This window comes from Anas acuta, chromosome 5, assembly GCF_963932015.1.
Source record: "Anas acuta chromosome 5, bAnaAcu1.1, whole genome shotgun sequence".
NCBI classification, from domain to species: domain Eukaryota; kingdom Metazoa; phylum Chordata; class Aves; order Anseriformes; family Anatidae; genus Anas; species Anas acuta.
The window spans coordinates 35,275,775-35,296,704 of record NC_088983.1 but is presented as its reverse complement, the minus strand read 5'-3'; the positions used below and the strand labels follow the sequence as shown (position 1 = coordinate 35,296,704).

Genomic DNA, 20,930 nt, shown 5'->3' with positions numbered 1-20,930 from the left:
TGTAGAGAATTTAGAGCAATGTCTTAACCAAGACCTTCAGGAGCCTAAATAACAACTGATCGTTGCCCCAGCCAGAGCGCCCTTTACAACACGTACAGGAGCCAAAACGGTGGGGGATCTGGCAAGAAATGAGGGGGAGAAACTAAATTATCTGGAGTTGCTTTCTTTTGCATACTTAGATTTAATATGCACCCTATAGTGGACATTTTATTGTGATTTATAACAAAAAAAAATATCAGAAAGCAAGGGCAGCGTTATCAGATGCCGAAGACTGATCCGACTCACAGCGTTGCGTGAATGGTGAGATGAGCCTCAGTTAGGCTGGATCAGCTCTGTCAGAAGGGACTGCAGTATTAAATGTCACTTCCAGCCTTTCTCCCCAGAAGAACACTGATGTAGTCAGTGTCCCCACCAGCACCTGAGCAGGGGACTCTTCCCCGGCTATAGCTCAGCAGAACAAAAAATGAATGAGTCAGGTTTTGGCAAGCACACGCTGCTGATCGCAGCCACCCAGCGCACGCTCATCAGCGCCCGTCCCTGCCCTGCTCTCGCTGCTCCGGTGACTCCCTGCGAAGCCTCCCCCCAGACAGCGTTGGGGTGCCAAAAAACCTTCCATGCAGCTGGAATTGCAGCTCTCCTGCTGCACCCGGCTCAAGCAGGTAACCTGAAAACCGAGACACGTGCTGACATAGCCCTGCTAGTCCCATGCTGGAGGAGATGGGGGTGTGAGAAGGATATTTGCCAGCAGCTATTGAGACACTGCATTATTCTTCTCCGAGACATCTGCTGGGAATCTGTGGTTAAAATATGCTCTTCTGGGAAATAAACCATATATAACAATAGGAAAAAAGAAGTATGGTATTTCTAATAATTTAGGCCATTAAAGATAAATAAGAGTTTTGAACATTCAGTATTCAAGCCGTCACTTATGTTATTTGTTGCATGTCACTCAGTTTGGACAGTAAAAACACAGTGGGCAGTTTTCTTCTTTCTTTGGAAAGTAAAATCACTTTCTGCTTTTCACACAGTGCTCCAGCATATTTGGGATTGTTCCACAAACTGCTGAGAAGTTTATGAAGAGAAGAAAGGAGCACTTCCACCTGACAAAAAGTTGCTAAAAATGGGCATTAAAGTACGTTTTCTCCTAGATTGTGTTAATAATATTGCTTTTCTTAAAAGAAACAAGCCAATGGTAAAACTGGGACCGGCACTAAAGAAGCAATTAACACACCTCAGTCTGTGCACCCTGGGCAAAACTCCCAGGCAAAGCCAGAAGAGCAGCACAGTCCTAATGAAGCCCTCAGAACAGGCCTTGAGCAATGCTGCCTCTCTGCCGCTTCCCTGCATGAGGGAGCATGCCACCCAGGCCAGGGAATCCTCAGATCAGAGGTCTGTTTGTCCAACGGGAAGAAAGCTTCAGCTCCCAAACCAGATTCGTTCTACTCCTACAAGTCCTCGGGGATAAACAATACAGGAATTGTTCTTGCTCAAGGCAACATCACATACAGACAACACAGTGATGAGCCCAGAATAAATACCAAGATTGTAAAATTGATCTACCAAGCAAAGAAATTCGGCTCTGACATGAAAGGCAAGCCAGAGTGAGAAAACACCAGTCTCAGCAAATGATAATCCTAAAAGATGCATTATTCCAGACAACAAACACACTGGGATGTCTCATTTCTGGACAGCAGTGGTACAGCCAATGAGATGGACAAGGTCTATTCTTGAGAGCAACCCCAGAAAACCACACTTGCAGTTTCAGGAGAGCAGAGGAAGAAATTTATTTTCATGAAGCTGCACAACAGATGAGCCGCATCACCTTCACTGGAGTCCACCACAGCTCCCTCTGAAGACAGAACCCCACTGTGCTTCATGTGCTGCACTCATGCATGCTCTGGTAAACTGTTCCCAGTCGTACACTGTGGATCCAATCTAAGGGGCATCATGAACCCAGACCACTGGACACACGCTTACCTTTAAACGATTACACCCTCCAAAATAAAAAATAAAAAAAAAAAAATTGGCTCTTTGTAGCCCACCCCAGATAGTTCAACATTGCTTTCACACACCACAAAGAGCATGTTTTAAAAATCTTTTTATTTTTTTAAATGACAATTTTATGGCACAAGCTCCATCCATCCACACCAACAAAACAAAATTACAAAAGACCTACAACAACTAACCATGCACAAGTTACTCATGCAACCAGACAAAACACTGTAACTAGTAACATATTTATCAGACTCTCCCATATTCAAACCAGCATATCCTCAGGTCTTCATAACTTGGCTTCTCTCTTCCCCCTCTCACCCCCAACAACTTTGTTTTATGCTCATGTTTCCCTGCATAAATACAAAAACATTCATCCATCATTTGCTCTGAAGACTGGTGCTGGGATACAGAAAAGAGAACGTTCATGTGGGCAAGAGTTTTGGCTCAAAATGTGCCACAGTAGGGTTCATTTATGTTTTTAAGTGACTTCAGAGCCATACTGGAAACATTGTAGAGATTTTGGTACATGATTTAATGCATCCAACAACCCTGTTCTGTCAAGCAGAAGAAAACTCCCTTCTGCAAAGCCACATTAAAATCACCTTCACATCACTTGTAAACACTGAACTGGCAACCTAACTGTCCATCTATTTCTCTGCTTCCACCTGCTGAAAAAAGCACAGCACGTTATACTTTCGCTTTAATACTAAAAATTAGCAACCAGATGCTTATGCAACAACATTCAGGGGAAAAAATATGTATATGTATTTACATATATATATATATATATATATATATATATATATATATATATATATGTGTATCAGTCTTCACAAGCACTTAATCAAAACGTAGGGTTCTTTCAGGGGTGGGTAACAGGATGTGGAAACAGTTCTGAGTCCCTAGCTTGAATTCCAGCCCAAGTTAACACTTACGAAATACTCTTGCCATACAAGACCCAAAGACCTACTCTGGTCTGCTGCTGACATTAAGCAAGGATGTGAGCACCGAGCCTTTTTTCCACAGGTGCCTCATGCCACAGAATTCATCACAAGGATGGCCAACTGGCAGCCCAGGGGCCAGAGCGGGCTGTCAAGGCAGTTTTATCTGAGAAGGCACAGCAACTGAAAAACCACCCTCTGCTGACTCTTTGCAGCGGGAGCGCAGACACACAACAGGCCTGGTAGAGTTTATAAGGTCAGCTCCAGTGCTGTACACACTACACTGCACCAATACGCTCCCCGAACACCTGGCTGGGAATAAAACTCCTCCCGCACATCAAAGCTGTCCAGCAGCACGGCCAGCAGGTAGGTGACCCAGCCTCGCAACGGGGGCGCAGCTCGCCTCTTCTGCCCCACGGGCTGTCTGGAGCGAGAGCACGGGAGAGCACCGGCACTGCTACTTACTCTGAGGCCAGGCTACGCAGCGGCAGCAGCTCCTCTCGTGCGCACTCAGGCAGAGAGCTACAGCATGAGGGAATCTCGCACGCAGAAAAGGCAATAGCCTAACATATGTTGCAGTGAGTATGTTTAATTGACAACCTGAAATAAAAGTCAGCTGTGGGAGTAAAGACAGAGAAAGGGTGGGGGGAAATCAGCTCCACTTCTAGATAAGACTCTGTAAATTACAAGATCTTAATTACATTAACTGCATTATGGAACCATATGCACATCACTAATAAGGCAGAGATGGGGAAAACGTGATGAGGTGCTAGGGCTGGAAGCCGAACTGCTGCGTTCTAGGCTCGATCTTTGAATTAGAAAGTTTCTTAACCACTCTGTCCTAGTTTAGTTGCCCATAAAACAAAGGCAATAATCCTTTCTTCACAGGGGTGTTGAGAGGTTTAATTAATTAATGTTTACAAAGTCCACTGAGATTTCTGACTGACATTTTAAGTCACTCAGAATACTATTTAACAGCATTTGTTTCTTCTATTGCCCTGCTCAAATATCTCCACGTTAAGATATTCAAAGGAGTGGAAGATGGAAAGAGAAAACACTGAGATAAGTACTCAGGCTACCGGAAAAAACAGCCCAGCAAATCCAGCATTTCAAACCCACTGCTGCCCCACTGAAGCCCTCTGAGTACTGCCTTTTCCACAGATAAAGAATGCATTTGTCCAGACGCCTGCTGCCTTTCCCTTGTTTCCCAGGTCGGTTAAACTTAGATCTCCAATATTTTTGCCTGTAGCACTGTGTTGGTAAACCAGGTATTAAACGGCAGAAACAACAGGCAGTTGTACCAGGTTGTTCGGATCACTGGAAGAAGTGAAGAGAACAGCAGAGGGAGGAAAGCCCCGAAAGAGAAGTGGCAACTGAGAAGAGGTAGAGAAAGAGGCGAGCTGAATGTAAGGAAGTACCCATCATTAATAAGGGACTGAGCTGTTCTACCTAATGCATTCCCCCAGATGTTCAGGTACACTGGATTACCCCGAGGGACTAGCCTAGCATGAACGAGGCCACATATGTGTCCAAGTGCCGGAGAGAGACTGCATATTGGACACACTTAAATGCACAAGCACACACAGGGAGCTGCTCGATACCTGAGCTAGGATTTCTCAGTCTCGACATTGTCCCCCATCTGAGAGCAAAACCTTTGTGTGGCCAGTTTCTATAGGGGGCGTTTGTGGGTTTTGCGATACAATCAAAACGCAGACAGAGGAAATGCAAATGTCATTCAGCTCCCTTTCATTGTCAGGAAGGACACATGAGGATAAAATACTGTACACTGCATCCTTCACCCTATTATGTGTCCTACCGCTTTTGTCCTAATTTAGCCCATGCATAATTTATTTACATGTGTATTGTTTCCCGATCAGCAACTTTCAAGAATAAGTGAAAACGATAAAATGTTTTATTAAACAACTTGTTAATAAAAAATGCAGATGGTGTCAGGCAGCCAGCACCAACTCCCCCACGCGCACCCCGCGCGGCGCCGGTACTTTGGGAGGCGCGGGGAGAAAAGCGACCCCGGCAGCGGGTGCCTATTGTTCCTCCTCTGCCCCCCGGGGAGGAAGGGGAGCGGATGGGACCCGGCCTGATCCTGCCCTCCCCGACCCCAGCGGGGCCCGGCCGGGGTCCCCGCGGCCCTCCGGGGGGGCAGCCCCGCAGCGGAGCCGCCCGCACGGCGGCGCCCGCTCCCCCCGGGGGCTCCGCGCCCCTCGCCGGTCTCCCTCTGCTCCCGGGAACCGGCCGGGCACTTCCGAGGGCCCGGGGCCAGCGGGCTGGAGCCTCCCGGGGCGGAGCGGCCGGGGCGAGAAGTTGCCGGCGGCTGCAGAAGTGCGCGGCGGGCCGGGACCGGGACCAGCGGGGCCGGGACCGGCAGAGCCCGCTCGGTCCCCTCGGGACCTGCGCTCCCATTCCCCGCTGGCCGCGGTGCGGTGCCACCGAAGGGCCGGGCGGCAGGCGGGAGGGCAGCTCGCTGCCCGCCGGGGACCGTGCGAGCCCCTTCCCAGCTCCTGCCCTCCCTTCCCTCCGCGCTGAGGCAGCGGCAGGAATCCCTGGAAAAAACCTCCGAGGGGTTTTCCAACTCCAGGCGGAGAGACTTGAGTCAAAGAGAAAAAAAAAAAAAAGGAAAAAAAGAAAAGAGACTCGCAGCCTCAATTTCATCTCTGCAAACTCAAAGGCATAAAAACACCCACTCGGTGCAGCCGGGAAGTGCAAACGAAGCGGCCCCGGCAGGTACTCCGCTCCGCGTCGTTAGCGAGAGCGCTGCCCCCGTTGGCGGAGAAGTGGCTCGGGCAAGGCTCCGGCAGCTCCTGGCCCCACGGCCGGGGCCAAATCCCCCTCTCCCTAATGCCGCCGGGGATTAGCGGTGCGCGCCGCGGACCACAAGGAAAATAAAGGACGCGAGCCAGAAGACGGCGGCCGTCCCCGTTCGGGGCTCGGGAGGCCGGCGACGGCCGGGCACCGGCACCTGCCCCCGTCCCCGCCGGTGTCCCCGTCCCTGTCCCCGTCCCGGTGGCTGCCCCGGGGCGCTCCCCGCCCGCTCTCGCCGCGACCCCGAGCCGCAGACGCGCCCGAGTCCCCGCCGCTCGGGAAAGCGAAAGCCTGGCATATGCAAAGCAGCCCTCCGGACTTCCTGCCCCAAACCCGCCGGCGGCGGGCCCGAGTCATTCATTTAAGGCGAGCCCCGCCGCCCTCCCTCCCTCCGCTCCCCGCCTGCCCTCCCGCTCCCCTCCCGCACAGCCCCGCGCACACCGCGCTGCGCCTCCGGGGCGAGCCCCCCGCCAGCCCCAACTCCTCGGGGGGGGGCTGCAGCGGCGGAGCCGAGCCCCGACCCCCCTCCGGCTCGGGCCGGCCCCGCGGGACGCTGTCAAGTGCGCGCAGCCCCGGGGCCGGGCGGGACGCGCCGAGAGCCGCCCGGCGGAGCCCCCGCAGCCCCGGGGAGCGCAAACTCGGGGGGTCGGCGGCTCCCGCGGGGCGCACGCCGCGAGCGGAGGAGGAGGAAGAGGAGCAGGAGGAGGAGGAGGGGGGGGGGAGGCGGGCGGCGGGCGGAGCGGCGGGGCCCGGCGGCTGCGGGCGGGGGGCGCTGCGCGGGGCGCGGCGGCGGCGGGGGGCGCCGGGCGGTACTCACGCTTTGAGGGGGTTGTGAATGACAGTCGCCATTTTGCTACAATGTAACCGAATATTGGGGCTCGGAGTTCTAAAGCTTGGCTCAGGGCAAGCGGCCGCCCAATGGGCGCGCGCCGTGCCGGCCCCACGGCCAATGGGCGGCCGGGGGCGGGGCCGGCGGCGCGGGGAGTCCTGCGGGGAGCTGTCAAAGCCCAGAGGTCGCTCCCTGCCCGTGCGCCCGGCGGCCCTTAAAGGGGCAGCGCGCCCCGGAGGCACCCCCCGGCCCCCCCCGAACGGGAGCAAACTCGAGCCGAGTCCCGCTGCCAGGGCGGGAGGCAGCGGAGCCGCTGCGAGCCTCTGGGACCCGCCGGGACCCACCGGGACCCGCCGGCCGGAGCCAGGCGGTGCGGGAGCCGCAGCTCGGCCGCAGGTGGGCGGCACAGCGCAGCGCCCGGCGCTGGGGGGAGCAGGGAGCAGCGCAGCGCTGCCCGCTTGGTAAATTCCAGCACGAGTTGGCAAAAAAGTTCAATTTCCTAAAACGTGCTTTGCCCGAAGCGCTGCCAGCTCCCGCGCCGAGCTCTGCCCTCCGAGGCAGCCCACGATACTGCTCCTAAACTGGTATCGCTGCGTACAGGGTGCCACGGGAGGCAGCGTCAGCCCCTGGCGTTAGCACCCTCGCAGCGCTCACAGGAAAGGCTCACCGCAAAGTGCCCACCGCAAAGTGCTCACCGCAAAGTGCCGAGCCCTCGCAAACGCGCAGCCGGTGCACAGGCTGCACCTGAGCTGCCGCCCCCCAGCCAGGGACCTGCGCCCCGGCCCGCTATGGGGAGGGTTTCTGGTGGGACTCGCTGCCCTGCTGCAGAGCTGTGCTGCTGGGAGAAGGCAGCACAGCTCTGTTCAGTTCAGTGGTGCTCTAGAAAGCCCCGAGACGCTCCGATGCAAAATGGTGACGTTCTCACAGAATCAAAAAAAAAAAAGTTTGAGGTCAGTTTTAGAAGTTTAACAAGCCTCTGATCCTGTTGGGCTGGGTGTATAGGCCCATTCCTGCTCAGCAGGCAAGGGGATCTTGCAGCTTTGCGGGGAGAGGCTTGATCCCATCTTGGCAAACACGCGTACTTCCCTCACTGCCCCTGTTACTCACATGTTGGGCCTTTATCCGCTAGCAGCAACCCCAACAAGCAGCGGTATCTGCCACAGGTGAGCCTGGAGGGTTGATGAGCCTTTTTCCCAGCCTGATCCTGTGTTACCGGCCAGGAGAATTTATCAGAACTGCCTCGCTCAGAGAAATCTCCCAAAAGCCCAAGGCCAGAGCTGCCTTATCAGCACAGTGGGAAGTCTCACCCGTGAGAACAAAGACATGCGGCGCTGCTCATACCTGGTTTTCCTTCAGCGTGCTTCCCGGAGAATTCCTCAGCATTTGGATTACTGGTCGAGCCGTAAAAGAGGCACGGAGCACGAGTGGCATTTCCTTGGTAATGCCCTACATAACTTATTTGTGGATTCACCATCTGAAAGTAAGGGGACCATCACAAACTCATGTTAATAAAACATTTAAGTCATACCACAGAGAGCTCCATATCCACATACACACACCACTCCAGCATCAACTGATCATTTATGATTTTTATTCTGGTTTTAGGTTACCATAAATCACTAATAAATACTGTTAATGTGGATTTACACCACACCTAAGCAGCAATTCAAGCCCCACACATCTGAAACACACTCAGTTACACTAAGTTCCAAGTTTAGGAACTTACATTCTCACTCAGCTGCTGATAGTTGTACTCAAACCTACTCAGAACATTAGAAGTAAGCTGCAAGAATATAAGTCTACCCTAAAAATGTTAGGTGGGCATATTTTTAATAAATGGTTGCCAACTGTTTGGACTGTCAACATTTTTTTTTTTCTTTTAATATAAAAGGAAGGCAGGATTTGACATAAAACTATTGCAGTAAAATCTGAGGCATCAACACAAAGCCTAAGCATTCTGCCCCTACGGGGCTGCAGTGAACAGGGCTTTAGAAGATAGAATCCACATCCTCACCCCAGGCCCTGCAAACACAACTGCAGCTGATCTCTACCCAAGTAGAAGAAAAACAGTGTCCTTTCTTTCCACTGTATTGGAAGTGTCATGTCGCATACATCATATTGTTACCATCCTGATCCGCACTTCTGTTATTTACATAATGCAACTACATTGATACTTTCTGTGAGGGGTCAAAAATATTCCTGCTCACCCTGCAAAGCTCTATTTTGGCTAAGGACCTTTCCCTGTGAAAGAGTTTTTACCTTCTGTTTATTGTCTCCTGTTTTTCCTTTTATCTCGTTAAGTTTTATCGTAGAGTTGTGCTTTTCTGGAGCGAGGGAAGGTTAGGTTCTTGCTTACACATTCCACAACTCTTGTGAATTGGAAAGTGAAACAAACTAGACAGCAACACTGAAAGCCACTGATCTAATTTTGCTGTGGAGGGAAACATAAAAGAAACAGTTGGTAGTCTACCAGAAGCCACATGCTTTTTTCAGCTTTAATATTTCCAGATATGTCCAGTAATATACAACTGTGTTTTGTCCAAATACATTAATACTCAAAGGACCAGATTCATACAGATAAAAGTGGTCAGCATGCTCTGTGAAAGAAGCTTTAATTTGTTACAGCAAAACAGGGCCCCACTTTCACAGATATCCTGCAACAGATTTGAAGTCTTAACCCCTTTTTATTTATTTAAAGCTTTGCAGGCATCTCTCATACACTGTTTCTTGTCAGCCCTCCTCCTCCTTTTCTTTGATCTTTACCAATAGTTGAGTTAGCTGAAAGGGGAGGGAACAATATCAGAGTGTCAATGTTACAGACTCAACACCAGCCCTCTACAGACACATCACCAAAAATCTTACACAGTCAGCATAACAAAGATAACCAGGGAGCTACACAGCGTAAAAATTGGCGCCAATGATTCATTCTTTGTAACTTTGGGAATCACATTCTTAAAAGGTGACCTCAATTTCTTTTTTTCCCCTCTTCCTCCTTTCCTAAAAGCAAAACTCCCCTCTACAGCTACAGCAACAGTTTTCAGATGCCTTCAGACTCACTTCATTCCGGGCCGGATTCTGACTACCCAAGGTTTTCATTTTGTATTCACTATTCAGTTTTCTATCATATTACTCCTGGATCATATATTGCCAAGATATGGGCTCAAGCCTCTTTATTTTTAAATGAAATAAGTGACAAAAGAAGTGTATTTTTCACACTACAGATGAGTCTCTGCTGCTAGATAAGTACACTAAGGTCTTGTTCTGAAGTTTTCAAAGGTTTGGGGAAATGGAATTTGAGGCTCCAAGTTTTAGTTTCTGCTCTGACAGAGTGCTGAAAATCTATTTAGGGTGGTTAGAAAATCCTTTTATGTTATTATGGATTGTTCTTTAGTTTCCCCCAACTGCCTAAAACAAGCTAAAGAACAAACTGACTCTGAAGGAAAATGCATATCTTTATCTCCTGAAGAATGCATATCTTTATCTCCTAAAGCGCAAGATTTAATATCCATGCTCACAGGTTTGTCTTCCTTGTAATTCCTTAAATGAATAGCTAGCTAGGGAAAATAAAAGAGATGTGAACCATTTCGGTGTCCTTTTCACTCCCCTTCATTAAAAGGCAGGGAAAAGAATTTCTACATCTACATCCATTAGTGGGACATGGAGATGGTCCTCTAATTCATCTGAGATAATGTTATGCCTCCTGCCTCCACCTATTCCTGGTGCAGGGCTAAAAGCAGTTTATAAGGTGCCTTGAATCTCGGAAGTAGCCAATGGTACACATCAGGGCAGGTGCAGGTTGTCCCACAGCCCAAACTGTTGCCGAGTCAGTTGGACCAGATGCTACAGGTCTGGTACCCATCTGGTAACACGGATGAATCTTACCTAAGTGACCTGAGTAAAGGAGTAAAGTACATAAAGTCTGATTTGACCCTCCAAACAGGTTACACATCACCACTGTGGATGGAATCAGGAGGCTCTGACTTCATACAGTTTTAACCACTTTTTTTTTTTTTTTTTTTTAATTGAAACAGATTTCAGCTGAGGCCAAAGAGCACAGTAACATGATGACCTCCTCTTGCCCAGGAGTAGAAAACAGAATGTATTACCTTGCTGCTCCATCTTATCTCTAATAAGCACTGAGCACACACCGTAATTCTTATGATTCTAAGACAGGTTTAACATTTGGATTGAGCATAATGAATAGTGATAGCGTTCTACCTGAGAAAATTAACAACTCGGAGAAAAAACAAACTGCCACATTCATTCAAAGAGTGTTAACTTTGAATTTTGCTCTTGATCTGAACAGCTTCACCTTAATTACTGATGGGACCACCTCGAAGAAAGGAATGAATATTTCACTGACTATCTGGTGACTCCACTGTGGAGATTGGTATTTTTATTCATTTAAACTGGAGGCAGAAGCGAGCTGTGCAGACACAGCTTGAGAATAACAACAACTTTTCTTTCAGTATCCAAACTTCTTTTTTTTATAAGATGTATTTCAGATTTCATAGGGCCAAGGGAACAGATGTTATCATAAATACATTAAAACAGGTTACTTTTGTAGCACACAGACTAGTTATACAGTTTATAATAAAACCAATCTATTTCAACTACATTAAAATTAAACTTACCCAGAAAATTTCCCACCTGCTAATATTTTTAGTTAACATCTGTCAAACTTTTATTTTCAGTATCTTAGTTAATAAAATCTTTAATGCTTTCAGTTCATCTTCCATATAAATATGGAAAAAATACCATGCCGCTTTTTTTTTTCCTTTCATTCTGTTTTGTTCCATTACTTTCAAAACAAATTGGGTACAAAAAGAAGATTAATCTTGCCAATCTATAACTTAAAATATCTTTCACTTTGTAAAAGTTCAGAATGAGAAAAATAAAACCTGAAGGGTTGGTCGAGGTGGAAAGAATAAAATCCATGTAAACTGCAGACTGGAATTAGTGAGGGGATAAGAAGGCACTAGTTCATTTCATTGCGCTGATTGGCCAAATGCCAGAAGAAAGCACAAGTAAGGGGGAAATAAAATACTTCGGGTTTTGTTATCTTTTAAAACTTGCGAAATAGAAACAGCTTTAAAAGTGTCATGCAATTGTTTTTCCATTTCCCATCCAGCTTTACTTTGGTAGAGGAGAGGAACAACAAAAAAGTACTGACTGACCTGCCTAAAATACCAGGTTTGGACAAGCCTAACTTTAAAGTTGGCAGACTCCTGGAAATCTCAGTGGACACAAGGTACTGGTGTAACACAGAATAGATCTTGGGAATTTATTAAAGTAATTGCAGCCTAAGTCACAGTACAGCCAGTCCTGATTTACTTGCTCCCCCAAGTCTCCTCAATAACTTGCAGTTGTGAAGCTAATTTGACATACATTTCCCTAATCCAAACAGGCTCTCGGGCCAGAATTCTCTCCTTCAGAATTTTGCTGATACACTTGAACAGAGAGAGCTGCAGTGGTCAAATCCCTTACACAGGAACAGCTTCACCCAGGGTGGAGTGCTGGTTGCTGGGGGGGTTGTTTTGTTGTTGTTTGGGTTTTGGGAGGTGGGGTGTGTTAACACCCCAAGGTGTTCCAAGGGTGGAACAGCTTTGCTGTCAAGGCCACCTCCTTCTAACACAGAGGCCACCTCTCCAGCAGGAAGCTCTGCCATACAACTCTTGCTCCATCCATTTCTGTACCACATCTAAGCCTGTGCGTCAAATCTTCCACAAAAGCTGAGGCTTTTGCCTGAGTTGACAGGCCTTTGCTGACACTGGTACTGTGCTGCCTCAACAGAAAGCAGCTAAGAAGAACGTGTCAAAGATTATTATGAAATTCCAAGCAAAGAAAGTGGCTGACAGGATAATGCTTGATTCAAAGCCCATATTTTTGCTGTTACTGATGCTACTTGTTAGGCTGTTTCTAGGACTATCCTCTAGAGTCCTTGTGCAACCCCAAGAAATACTGCCTAGTGCAGGATTTGCTTATGTGTCTGTGTGTGCATGTATGTGTCTGTATCTCTATATACGGAGCCAGATTCTCATCTGCATGTGTGTTGCAAATATGGGACTACTCATTTCATCACTACTACTGCTTCTGATTTATACCAATATCTACAAGTGTAAGTTTAGACAGGCATTGTCCCAAAAATCACAGTTAATAACTGCTACGAGTGATCTCAAGCAGACAATAGAGGCTCAAGCTTGTTCACTGGTATGCCTGACAGCCACATACTCTTTCCCCTACACTGCTACAAGTAGCACTCATGTACACTACATATTTAACCCATCTTCGGATCTTGGTAGGAGATAGAAAGGATTGCTACCCAAGAGCTGAGAGTAGAATGCAAGTCTAAACATGGCATGATCACAGGAAGTTTACAGTCCGTCATGCCAGCTGTGCCACATGCAGAAAACCCAAGTGCCCTACCTTGCTCTTCTTTCCAGTGTCTTTTCTGTTGTAAAGGTCAACCAGCTAGGAGCATTCCAGCATCTCTTTCTGAAAGAGAAAGCACAGGCATCTTCAACATCAGAAAAAAAAAAAAAAAAAAACAAACACGGCATGCCACCAGATATACCTGAGGATACCTTGTAACATTTAGAATATTTTGCTGCCTATCATGTTCAGGAGCAATCAAGCACTACCATTTTAAACAGAGCAAAACTCTGTAGAGTTAGGGTAAGACCAGTCACCTACTAAGGTCAGTGTCTTCTACGTGCAGAATTCTGCACTCACTTGCAAAACCCAAAGGGTTTGCCCATCTCACACATAGCAGAATGCTCCCTCCCATCTGGTGTCTATTATGACTAAAGCCCTTATGAAATACGATCTAAAGGCATTAGAACAATTTTGTTAAAGTAAAAACATTTACAAAGAACAGTATTACAGCTGCTGCTGCAATGCTCCAGCCTGCACAAAGTAGACTAGTTTACTAAATTATTTTCTTAGGGAAGATTTTCCCTGCCTGGCTCCTGCAGGCATCAGCATCTCACCACCAAACATGAGCAGTGGGAATCCAGCTTCCAGGACCTCTATGCAGCCAACAGCTACAGAAGAAAGCCTTAGGACTGATCCTTACCTGATTCTCTGTACAATTCTTCAGTAATTGTACCAGCAAGCATAACTGACCTGCATTCTTTGCTGCTCCCTTTTGGCCCTGCAATAGCTTCTTACCTTCTCCTAGCCACTGGCTAGTTCTTCCTGAATTCTTTTATTAAAACATTTTCTCTCCCTATGTAGTAATAATTTCTCCTAGCAATCATAACCATCCACTCTCGTCATTCTTCTAGACAGAGCCATTGGCTAAATCCTTTTAGGGAGAAGGGGAAGGATAGCACAGAATGGTCTGAAATATACTTGCATTTGCTGTGGGTGAGAGGTGCTTATTGCTTAAGATCATTCTCACATCAGACAAGCGATGGATTCCCTTACTCTATTTATATACTTGGAATAATTCACCAGCTAACACTTTTCCCAGCTAAATAAATGCCCACCTCCTGAAATGGATTCAAACTTCTGGAGCACTGAGGTTACACAACAAGGGTCAGTATACAAAGCACGGTGCCAGAGACATGCAGCTGTTTCCCTCACTCACGCTCCCTCCTTCTGATTATTGAACATGAGAATCCCACTTGTATTCCAGATACAAACGTAAGCATGTTATATTCCAAAGCTGGGCGCTATTCCAGACCGGAGTGCTGGGGACATCCAAGCCTGGCCTACTTGTCAGCACAGCATCAAGGAATGCTGGGAAAATAGACATTCATTTTGCAATCACTGCATATTTAAATTCCACCCCACCCCCAAAACATACAGACACACTCTAACCCGCTAGCAAGGTTTCCTTTCCAGGCCCTATCCTTACACAGATACCCTAATTCCTCTCCTTAAATGAATTTGGAAGACCTACACAGCTTTCAGAAAAGTTGTATCAAGAGAACACATTTGGCTATACAGTCACTGATGCCATTCATTTGCTAAAGGTGAGCTATACTGTCAAAGACCTTGTGAGAAAAAAGATGAGGAGAAGTAGCCCTTCAGGTAACTTACAGAGAGTGCTGGGGTGCAACAGGACCGGGGCATAATTTAGGAAGCAACGGCTGCTAAGATCAGGATATTTGGAAGAAAGGATCTAGAATCAGAGTGGGATTATATAGCTAACGTAGAGTCACTACAGACCAAGAGCGCACAACTCTAGGACACCCTGGAAGAGCAGACTGAAGGACTTGGTGTGCTGCAATACAGCTGTGTAAGCCACGCAGCCTACATTCCCCACAGGTCCCTACACCTGGTGGTTCCTGTTGGGTAACTCCGGGAGTTAGTGGTTTTAGGGACCTAGTTTTAGTCTCCTTCATGCTGAACGCCTGGGCTACAGGCATTAAAAACAAACAAGCAAAAACCCCTGCCGGTCAGACTGTGCTCCCATGTGAGGTGCGCAGCTCTAACCCAAAGGCTCGGCTCTGACGGAGGGCTGTGGGGCTCTGCCACTGGGTTTCACCCCGCACCTCCTGAGGTAAAGCAGAGCCCTCTCAGCGCTCAGCTGGGAGCTGGTAAAGCCGTGCTTGCTGCTCGGAACTTTCTGCGGACCTTTCCCCGCGTGGAGCCGGCAGAGAGGCGGGTTCCGCCTCAGGTCAGCGGTCCCGGTCCCAGAACCAGCATTTCTTCACGTCCCCACGGCCTGGGCCCACACGCGGTGCGCCTTTATAACTGCGGGGCCTTAATTACCAGGCACCGGGGGCAGGCAGCTCCGAGGGGGCCGCCTCAGCCCGCCGAGCCCCCCGGCTGCCCGGCGGCAGCGGCCCGGCCCTGCGGCGCCCCCTGGCGGCCGGCCCCGGCCCCGGCCCGGCGGGGCGGCTCTGAGGGGACCCCGCGGCTCCCTGCAGCCCGCCCAGGGCACGGGCCGGGAGGGGAGAAAGGGGGGCAGGAGGGTTTGACGCGGGGCAGTTCAGGCATTGCAAAAGCAAACGTGATGTATTAAAAGAAAATCTGATGAGTTTGAGTGACTGTACGCCTTCACAGCTTTGAAATTCAGAAGACTCGGTCAATTTAGTAACAAGCTGTCTTCACAATTTTTTCCTGTATAAAAAAAAAAAGTCACACAACTGCGTGGTATGTCACTGAAAAGCACCACCAGCAAGCTGTGGTGATGGAGCACCTCAGTTCCCCAGCAGTCCAGCAGCTTGGCGTGGTTCTGTCTTTCAGTAACAACCTCTGGAACAGGAACTATTACAGCAGGTAGCAGGGAGGAAGGGCCGGCACTCTTCTGCATTTTCTCTCCCCATGCACAGTGGAAGGCAGGGCAGAAGACAGGAGAGTGGGAGAAAGCACTCGGCCCTGCAACTGAACATTATGATAATGCAATCCACATAAAGGAGCGGAATTCAAACTCTGAAGAAAACCTTTGTTCTGGCTTCTCCCACTTTTTGAGGGCTTGACTTTGCAGCCTTAATACTACTTTTATTTCTCTTTAATCTATCATATATACACACGATATTAAATGTACATAGCTGTCACGGATGGCTGTGCGCCACTCTGCTTTTCCCAGAACACTGAGCACACGTCTTGCTGCTAGGACAAAGAGGTTACGTCCCAGGACTTTTATTTTGACCATCCTTGGTACACATGCAAACACACAAACATGCAAACAGAGTCCCTCTGCGGCATCTGGGCATGCACGTGCAAGCATGAACACAGACCTACCGAGTCTCATTTAACCTTTGAAGTCAAGCTGGAAGCCCTGGGACAATGTCAAAACTACATCCAAAAACAACTTAAAAAGATAGTGCTATACACACAGCATTATTAGTTTTTCTTTTCACTCTGCTTTCTTAGTACAGAGATGCTTCTCAAAAGGCATTTTTTGAAGTGCTTTATCTACTTTTGCTCTGTTCACTTGAAATCATAGTTCTGTTTGTACTATTTTAATTATTCATACAGGAGCCAAGTCTGATTTTATAGGGATGATGATGATGCTTCAGGTGAAGAACAAAACAGAAGGATCAGAGGAACACCTACACAGAGGTAGTGCTTTCATGCCAAAATTTTTAGTCAGGAAAAAAATCAGGTAGGCGAAGGATGAAAAAGCATGCAGGAAGTGTCATCTACATGAAGGTTAGCATTTCTTCACCATACAGTGATCTTTCAGGAGAGTAAACCTGACCCCAGTGACTGATTGTGAATCCGTGTGTCTATCAAATAACATGAAACTTGTTAAGCACAGCCTATAGAGCCAAAGAAGCATATGAGACATTTACTTCGATAGTCTTACAACAAAAAGTCATTTAAGTAGAAGTATTTAAACAGATTTCTTTCATAAATGCAAGTATCACTCAGTAGCTTGCCACGCTCCAAACAAAGCCAAAGTGGACACCCTTGACAAAAGCAAACTGAGAATTTCAAGATCAGATATTTCTTGTGTTAAGAGCACATACATTATGGCATTGTTTCCATTTGTCAAACTTAAAGTACGTTTCAAGCTTATTACAGATAGATCTCTCCTTATAGCTGAAACAAAGATCAACAGGTAAGGCATTTCTTCAGCCTACAAAAAATGTCCTCCTCCAAGGAGGCAGGGCAAACATAACACTCAGCCCAAGTAATTGTCTCCAGAAAAAAAAAAGCCTTTAGCAGCCTAAACATCTTAAATCCTTCCACTTAGCCCAACTTGTGCTGAAGTGGAAGGAGTTTGATGGATTGCCTGGGAAAGGGACACAGTGGCGAAATGGTTTGTCACCGGCCTTGGCATCAGTGCACCCGACATTACTCTTGAGCATTTTGAAAGCGGGGCAGGACGCTTCTGCTGCCACACTAACACAGCAAATTCCCACTTTTCCACCTTAACCCATCCAATCCCTCACACCACACCCAGCCACAGATGGGTGGCAGGGCAGAGTGGAACAGCCTGAAATAAGCCAGTGGCAGAAGCTAATACCAAATAGCTGCCCATGAACAGAATGCACACAGAGAGCCTCCTACAAGAAAGAAGGTGCTGTGGCAGGTTGAAACAAAATGCAGTGGAAAAGCCAAATAAATGAAGTCTTATAATTTGTCCATTACCATTAGGAACATTAAAGGACACGATCCAATTGCTACACCCAAAATTAACAAGACTCTGCTTGTTTCATTCCTCATGTGAATTTAGGTAGTCACATCACACATCTGATCCAGAATACTTATAAATAACCAAAAACTCTAACAAACATATTTTGATATTTTAGGTCAGTGGCTCAGCAAGATGATCCAAAAGGTGTACCGAAATCTCTGAGGGAAATGCAAAAGTTTTAGGTAAGGAACGTTTAAATACCTTTCCAGGATTTAGCACCTAATCCAAATTCCATAAAAATAACCCTACAGACTTAAATAGGCTTTGCATCAGATCTTCTGGGTGTGTCCTTATACTCCACGGCCAGTCTTGCCTACCTGGTAGCTACATCATGACACAGTCAACCTGGAGCTGTCTGCAGCTAGCTTGGGTAAACTGGGCCAAATTACTGCAACAAACTATACTAGCCAAGTGCCATGCTTACTGCATGCTTTACAGGTGAACAAAGATGTGCACAACTTGGCATGAGAAAGGAGCTGCTGGGCCATCCTACAGGACTTGGTGTCTCAGGCACTGTTCCATGCAGGTGGAGCAGTACAGCTCCTGGTTCTGCAGACAGCGGTTGACGCTGACTTGCAGCCCCTCTACAAGCTCCATCATTACAAAGCTTTCACACAAGCACACCACAAATGCTGGTCACAAGTCTGAATTTCAGAAATGGAAGAGGAAAGATAGTTTCATAAGGCAGCATAGTCTGTCAGTAATGTTTTTACAAAATACTTAGGAGGCAACTTTGAACTGGAACACTTATGAGTTCACTCCTCCTAATGGGTAGGATACATCTAACATGTTAAGACTGGTACAGTTTAGATAGATACAACAATCTCTTAATGGCATTGCTTATATCCTTAGATTATATCTACTATAACACAACCAATAGAACCTATCTGTGGCACACATTCAGCAAGCATTTGGCAAACTATGCATTTCTTCTAAGCCACACCTTGCATATCATAGCTTGACACAGGCCAGCAGCAGCACAGACCCCAGATTCTGCAGCAATAGCCAAGCCCTAATAAATTAATTTGTAACTGCAAGTACCAAGCTCTTGCCCTCATTAGGCACAGCCACATCCTTTGTGGCTGTGCTGCACACAAAACTTTTAATAACATCATTTCTAGTTCCTGTAGCACTGCTTGTCACTAGCAGCAACATTGAGAAAGAAATCGGGGCCACTCAATAAACCCTTTCCATTGAAACTCTTTCATTGCATCAAACCATCTTGCACTAATTCAGAAAGGCTGTAACCATTGACTATCAGACAGTACATTTCTAGTGCATTCCAAGTCATTTCATCAGCAGTAGAATCGAGGATCTGGAAGTAACAGATTTTTTTCTGAGCTCTGCCCTGAAGCAAGGTCCCCTCAGTCCCCCAGACGAAAGGACATTGAAAGTAAGTTTTCAGGAAGGTCTCTGTGACAGTTTCCAACCAACTTGCAGAGAAGCTTTTTTAGGAACTGAACTTTATTGTTCCCACACAACTGAACCCAGCAGGAGAGACGCTGAATCATAAGACACTAAAATGGCAGGTAAAGCATGTGACAGACATGGAAAAAAGCCTAACTTTCCATATACAACTTTAGTCTCTGAATTACTTATTATGAGTCAGGAAAAAGATTTTAGGGTATAACCAGGAGCTGCCTGAGAACAGCAGCTTGCTATTCAGCCACAAGTCAAAGTCAGCACACTCTAGGCACCATGCCACAATGGAAGAATCTATGGTGTGCCTGATTTCTCAGTACTCTGTACGGTTTGTTAGAGCTAGAAAAGACACAAATAAGGATATCAAGGATGGTCAAAGGTACAGAACAACTTCTGTTGTTTGTACAAACAAAAGGACAGGGCAGGGGGGTCAAATGTTGGAAGAGATGGAAGAGATGGTCAGGGTGAGATACACTAGAAGTCTATGGCAACCACCAGAAGGAGCATAGCACTTGCAACCCATCTTAAAACAAAGATGTCACGTGCCAAACAATTTCTAAAAGGCAGGTTCAAAATTAACACCAAAGGGACTTCTTCAGGTTGTTAACAATTAAGTTATGGAATGCCTTGTCAGTTTATTTTGAGGGGGGTAGGGTTTTTGTTTGTTTGTTTGCCTTTTTCTTTCCTTTTTTTTTTTTTCTCCTGGCTAGGCAACTGTGGTTTTGATTATTTCGTAATACTTTTAAGGTTTTCAGTGATTTTCTTCAATGAAATTGTCATTACCCTTCAGTAGAGCCAGTTTACATTACTTAGTCTATAGCTATGCCTGCAGATTTCTAAGCAATCTACACTTGTTTGCAATGTTTATTTTATCTCTAATGTCCTGCTTTCAGCCATCTACCCAATCTAAGCTTTTTTTTTTTAGCCTCCTGTCATAGCATACTACTGAACAGTAAGCATTTCTCAGGTACAATTATCCGTGGACTAATTATTCAATAACTTGGCCAATCTGCCTCAAAGTTCAACCCAAAGAGATGATAATAAGCAGGTCAAAGGATTCAAAAAAAAAAAAAAAAGACGACCCTCAGAATATTTTCTGCTATTTCTTTTACCTCCATTTAACATGATACATTTATTTTTAGAGGAAGAAACTTGTCAAAACAGTATACTAGGAAATTCTTACCAAAAAGGGGTTATTCTTCATTTCAGGGGGCTGAGACTGACCTTATATTCTTATCTGCACAAATGCATGCAACTGCCACGTAACGCTGGCATCCCTCTTAGAAGCCATGTTTAGAAGATGGACAGTCTCCTCAGGTCAGAAGTACTTCTCTGTTGGACACCGTATACATACCACGTGAAAACATTCACCACTTATTTTAAATTTATCTAGAACCTACAGGAGCAATTTTACTTTGCTTACTTATCATCATACAATTCCTCCTCCCCTTTATGTTGCTGTTCTCAGAGAAGTTCTCCTAGACCTTGACCTTACACACATGCACACACCACATGAATTTTTCTCTTCTTTCAGACTTGGCATTCTGAACTGAGGTGATAAAATAAATTCAGCATTCAAGGTGAGGATGCTCTACCAGCTGACATAATTGCACTGTCTGTTAGCTGTAGGAAAGCAGGCACATTTTATAAAGAAAGAAAGTAAATGCTATTAGTCAGCATACACTCAATAGTTACCCAGGTAGAAAGAAAGAAATAAAAAAAAAAAACACAACACTACATCTTGCTGGGTAATTAATACAGCACAAACCCCATGGTCTGGTAGCATCTTAAAGTCTGTGGAAGGTCTTAACCATTTTATATTGAGGGC

The 20,930-nt window shown here is 46.7% G+C and overlaps 1 protein-coding gene across 12 annotated transcripts in view; it reads right to left on the bottom strand.

The window, feature by feature from the left end:
- The window catches only part of DPF3 (double PHD fingers 3), a 183,247-nt gene that overhangs the window by 155,869 nt on the left and 6,448 nt on the right, over window positions 1-20,930 (bottom strand). For 6 of the 12 annotated variants that reach the window (XR_011097101.1, XM_068684061.1, XM_068684060.1 and 3 more), the window contains exon 1: window positions 6,571-6,703. Coding sequence is in view for 8 of the 12 variants with exons in the window: in XM_068684061.1 (XP_068540162.1) it covers window positions 6,571-6,602 (32 nt within the window). In the remaining 4 variants the exon portion in view is untranslated. Of the gene's footprint in view, window positions 1-3,401; window positions 3,492-6,570; window positions 6,705-7,923; window positions 8,057-8,841; window positions 9,014-13,008; window positions 13,078-20,930 lie in introns of those variants that run through there. The other 6 variants (XM_068684065.1, XM_068684070.1, XM_068684062.1 and 3 more) reach the window with 4 other exon arrangements.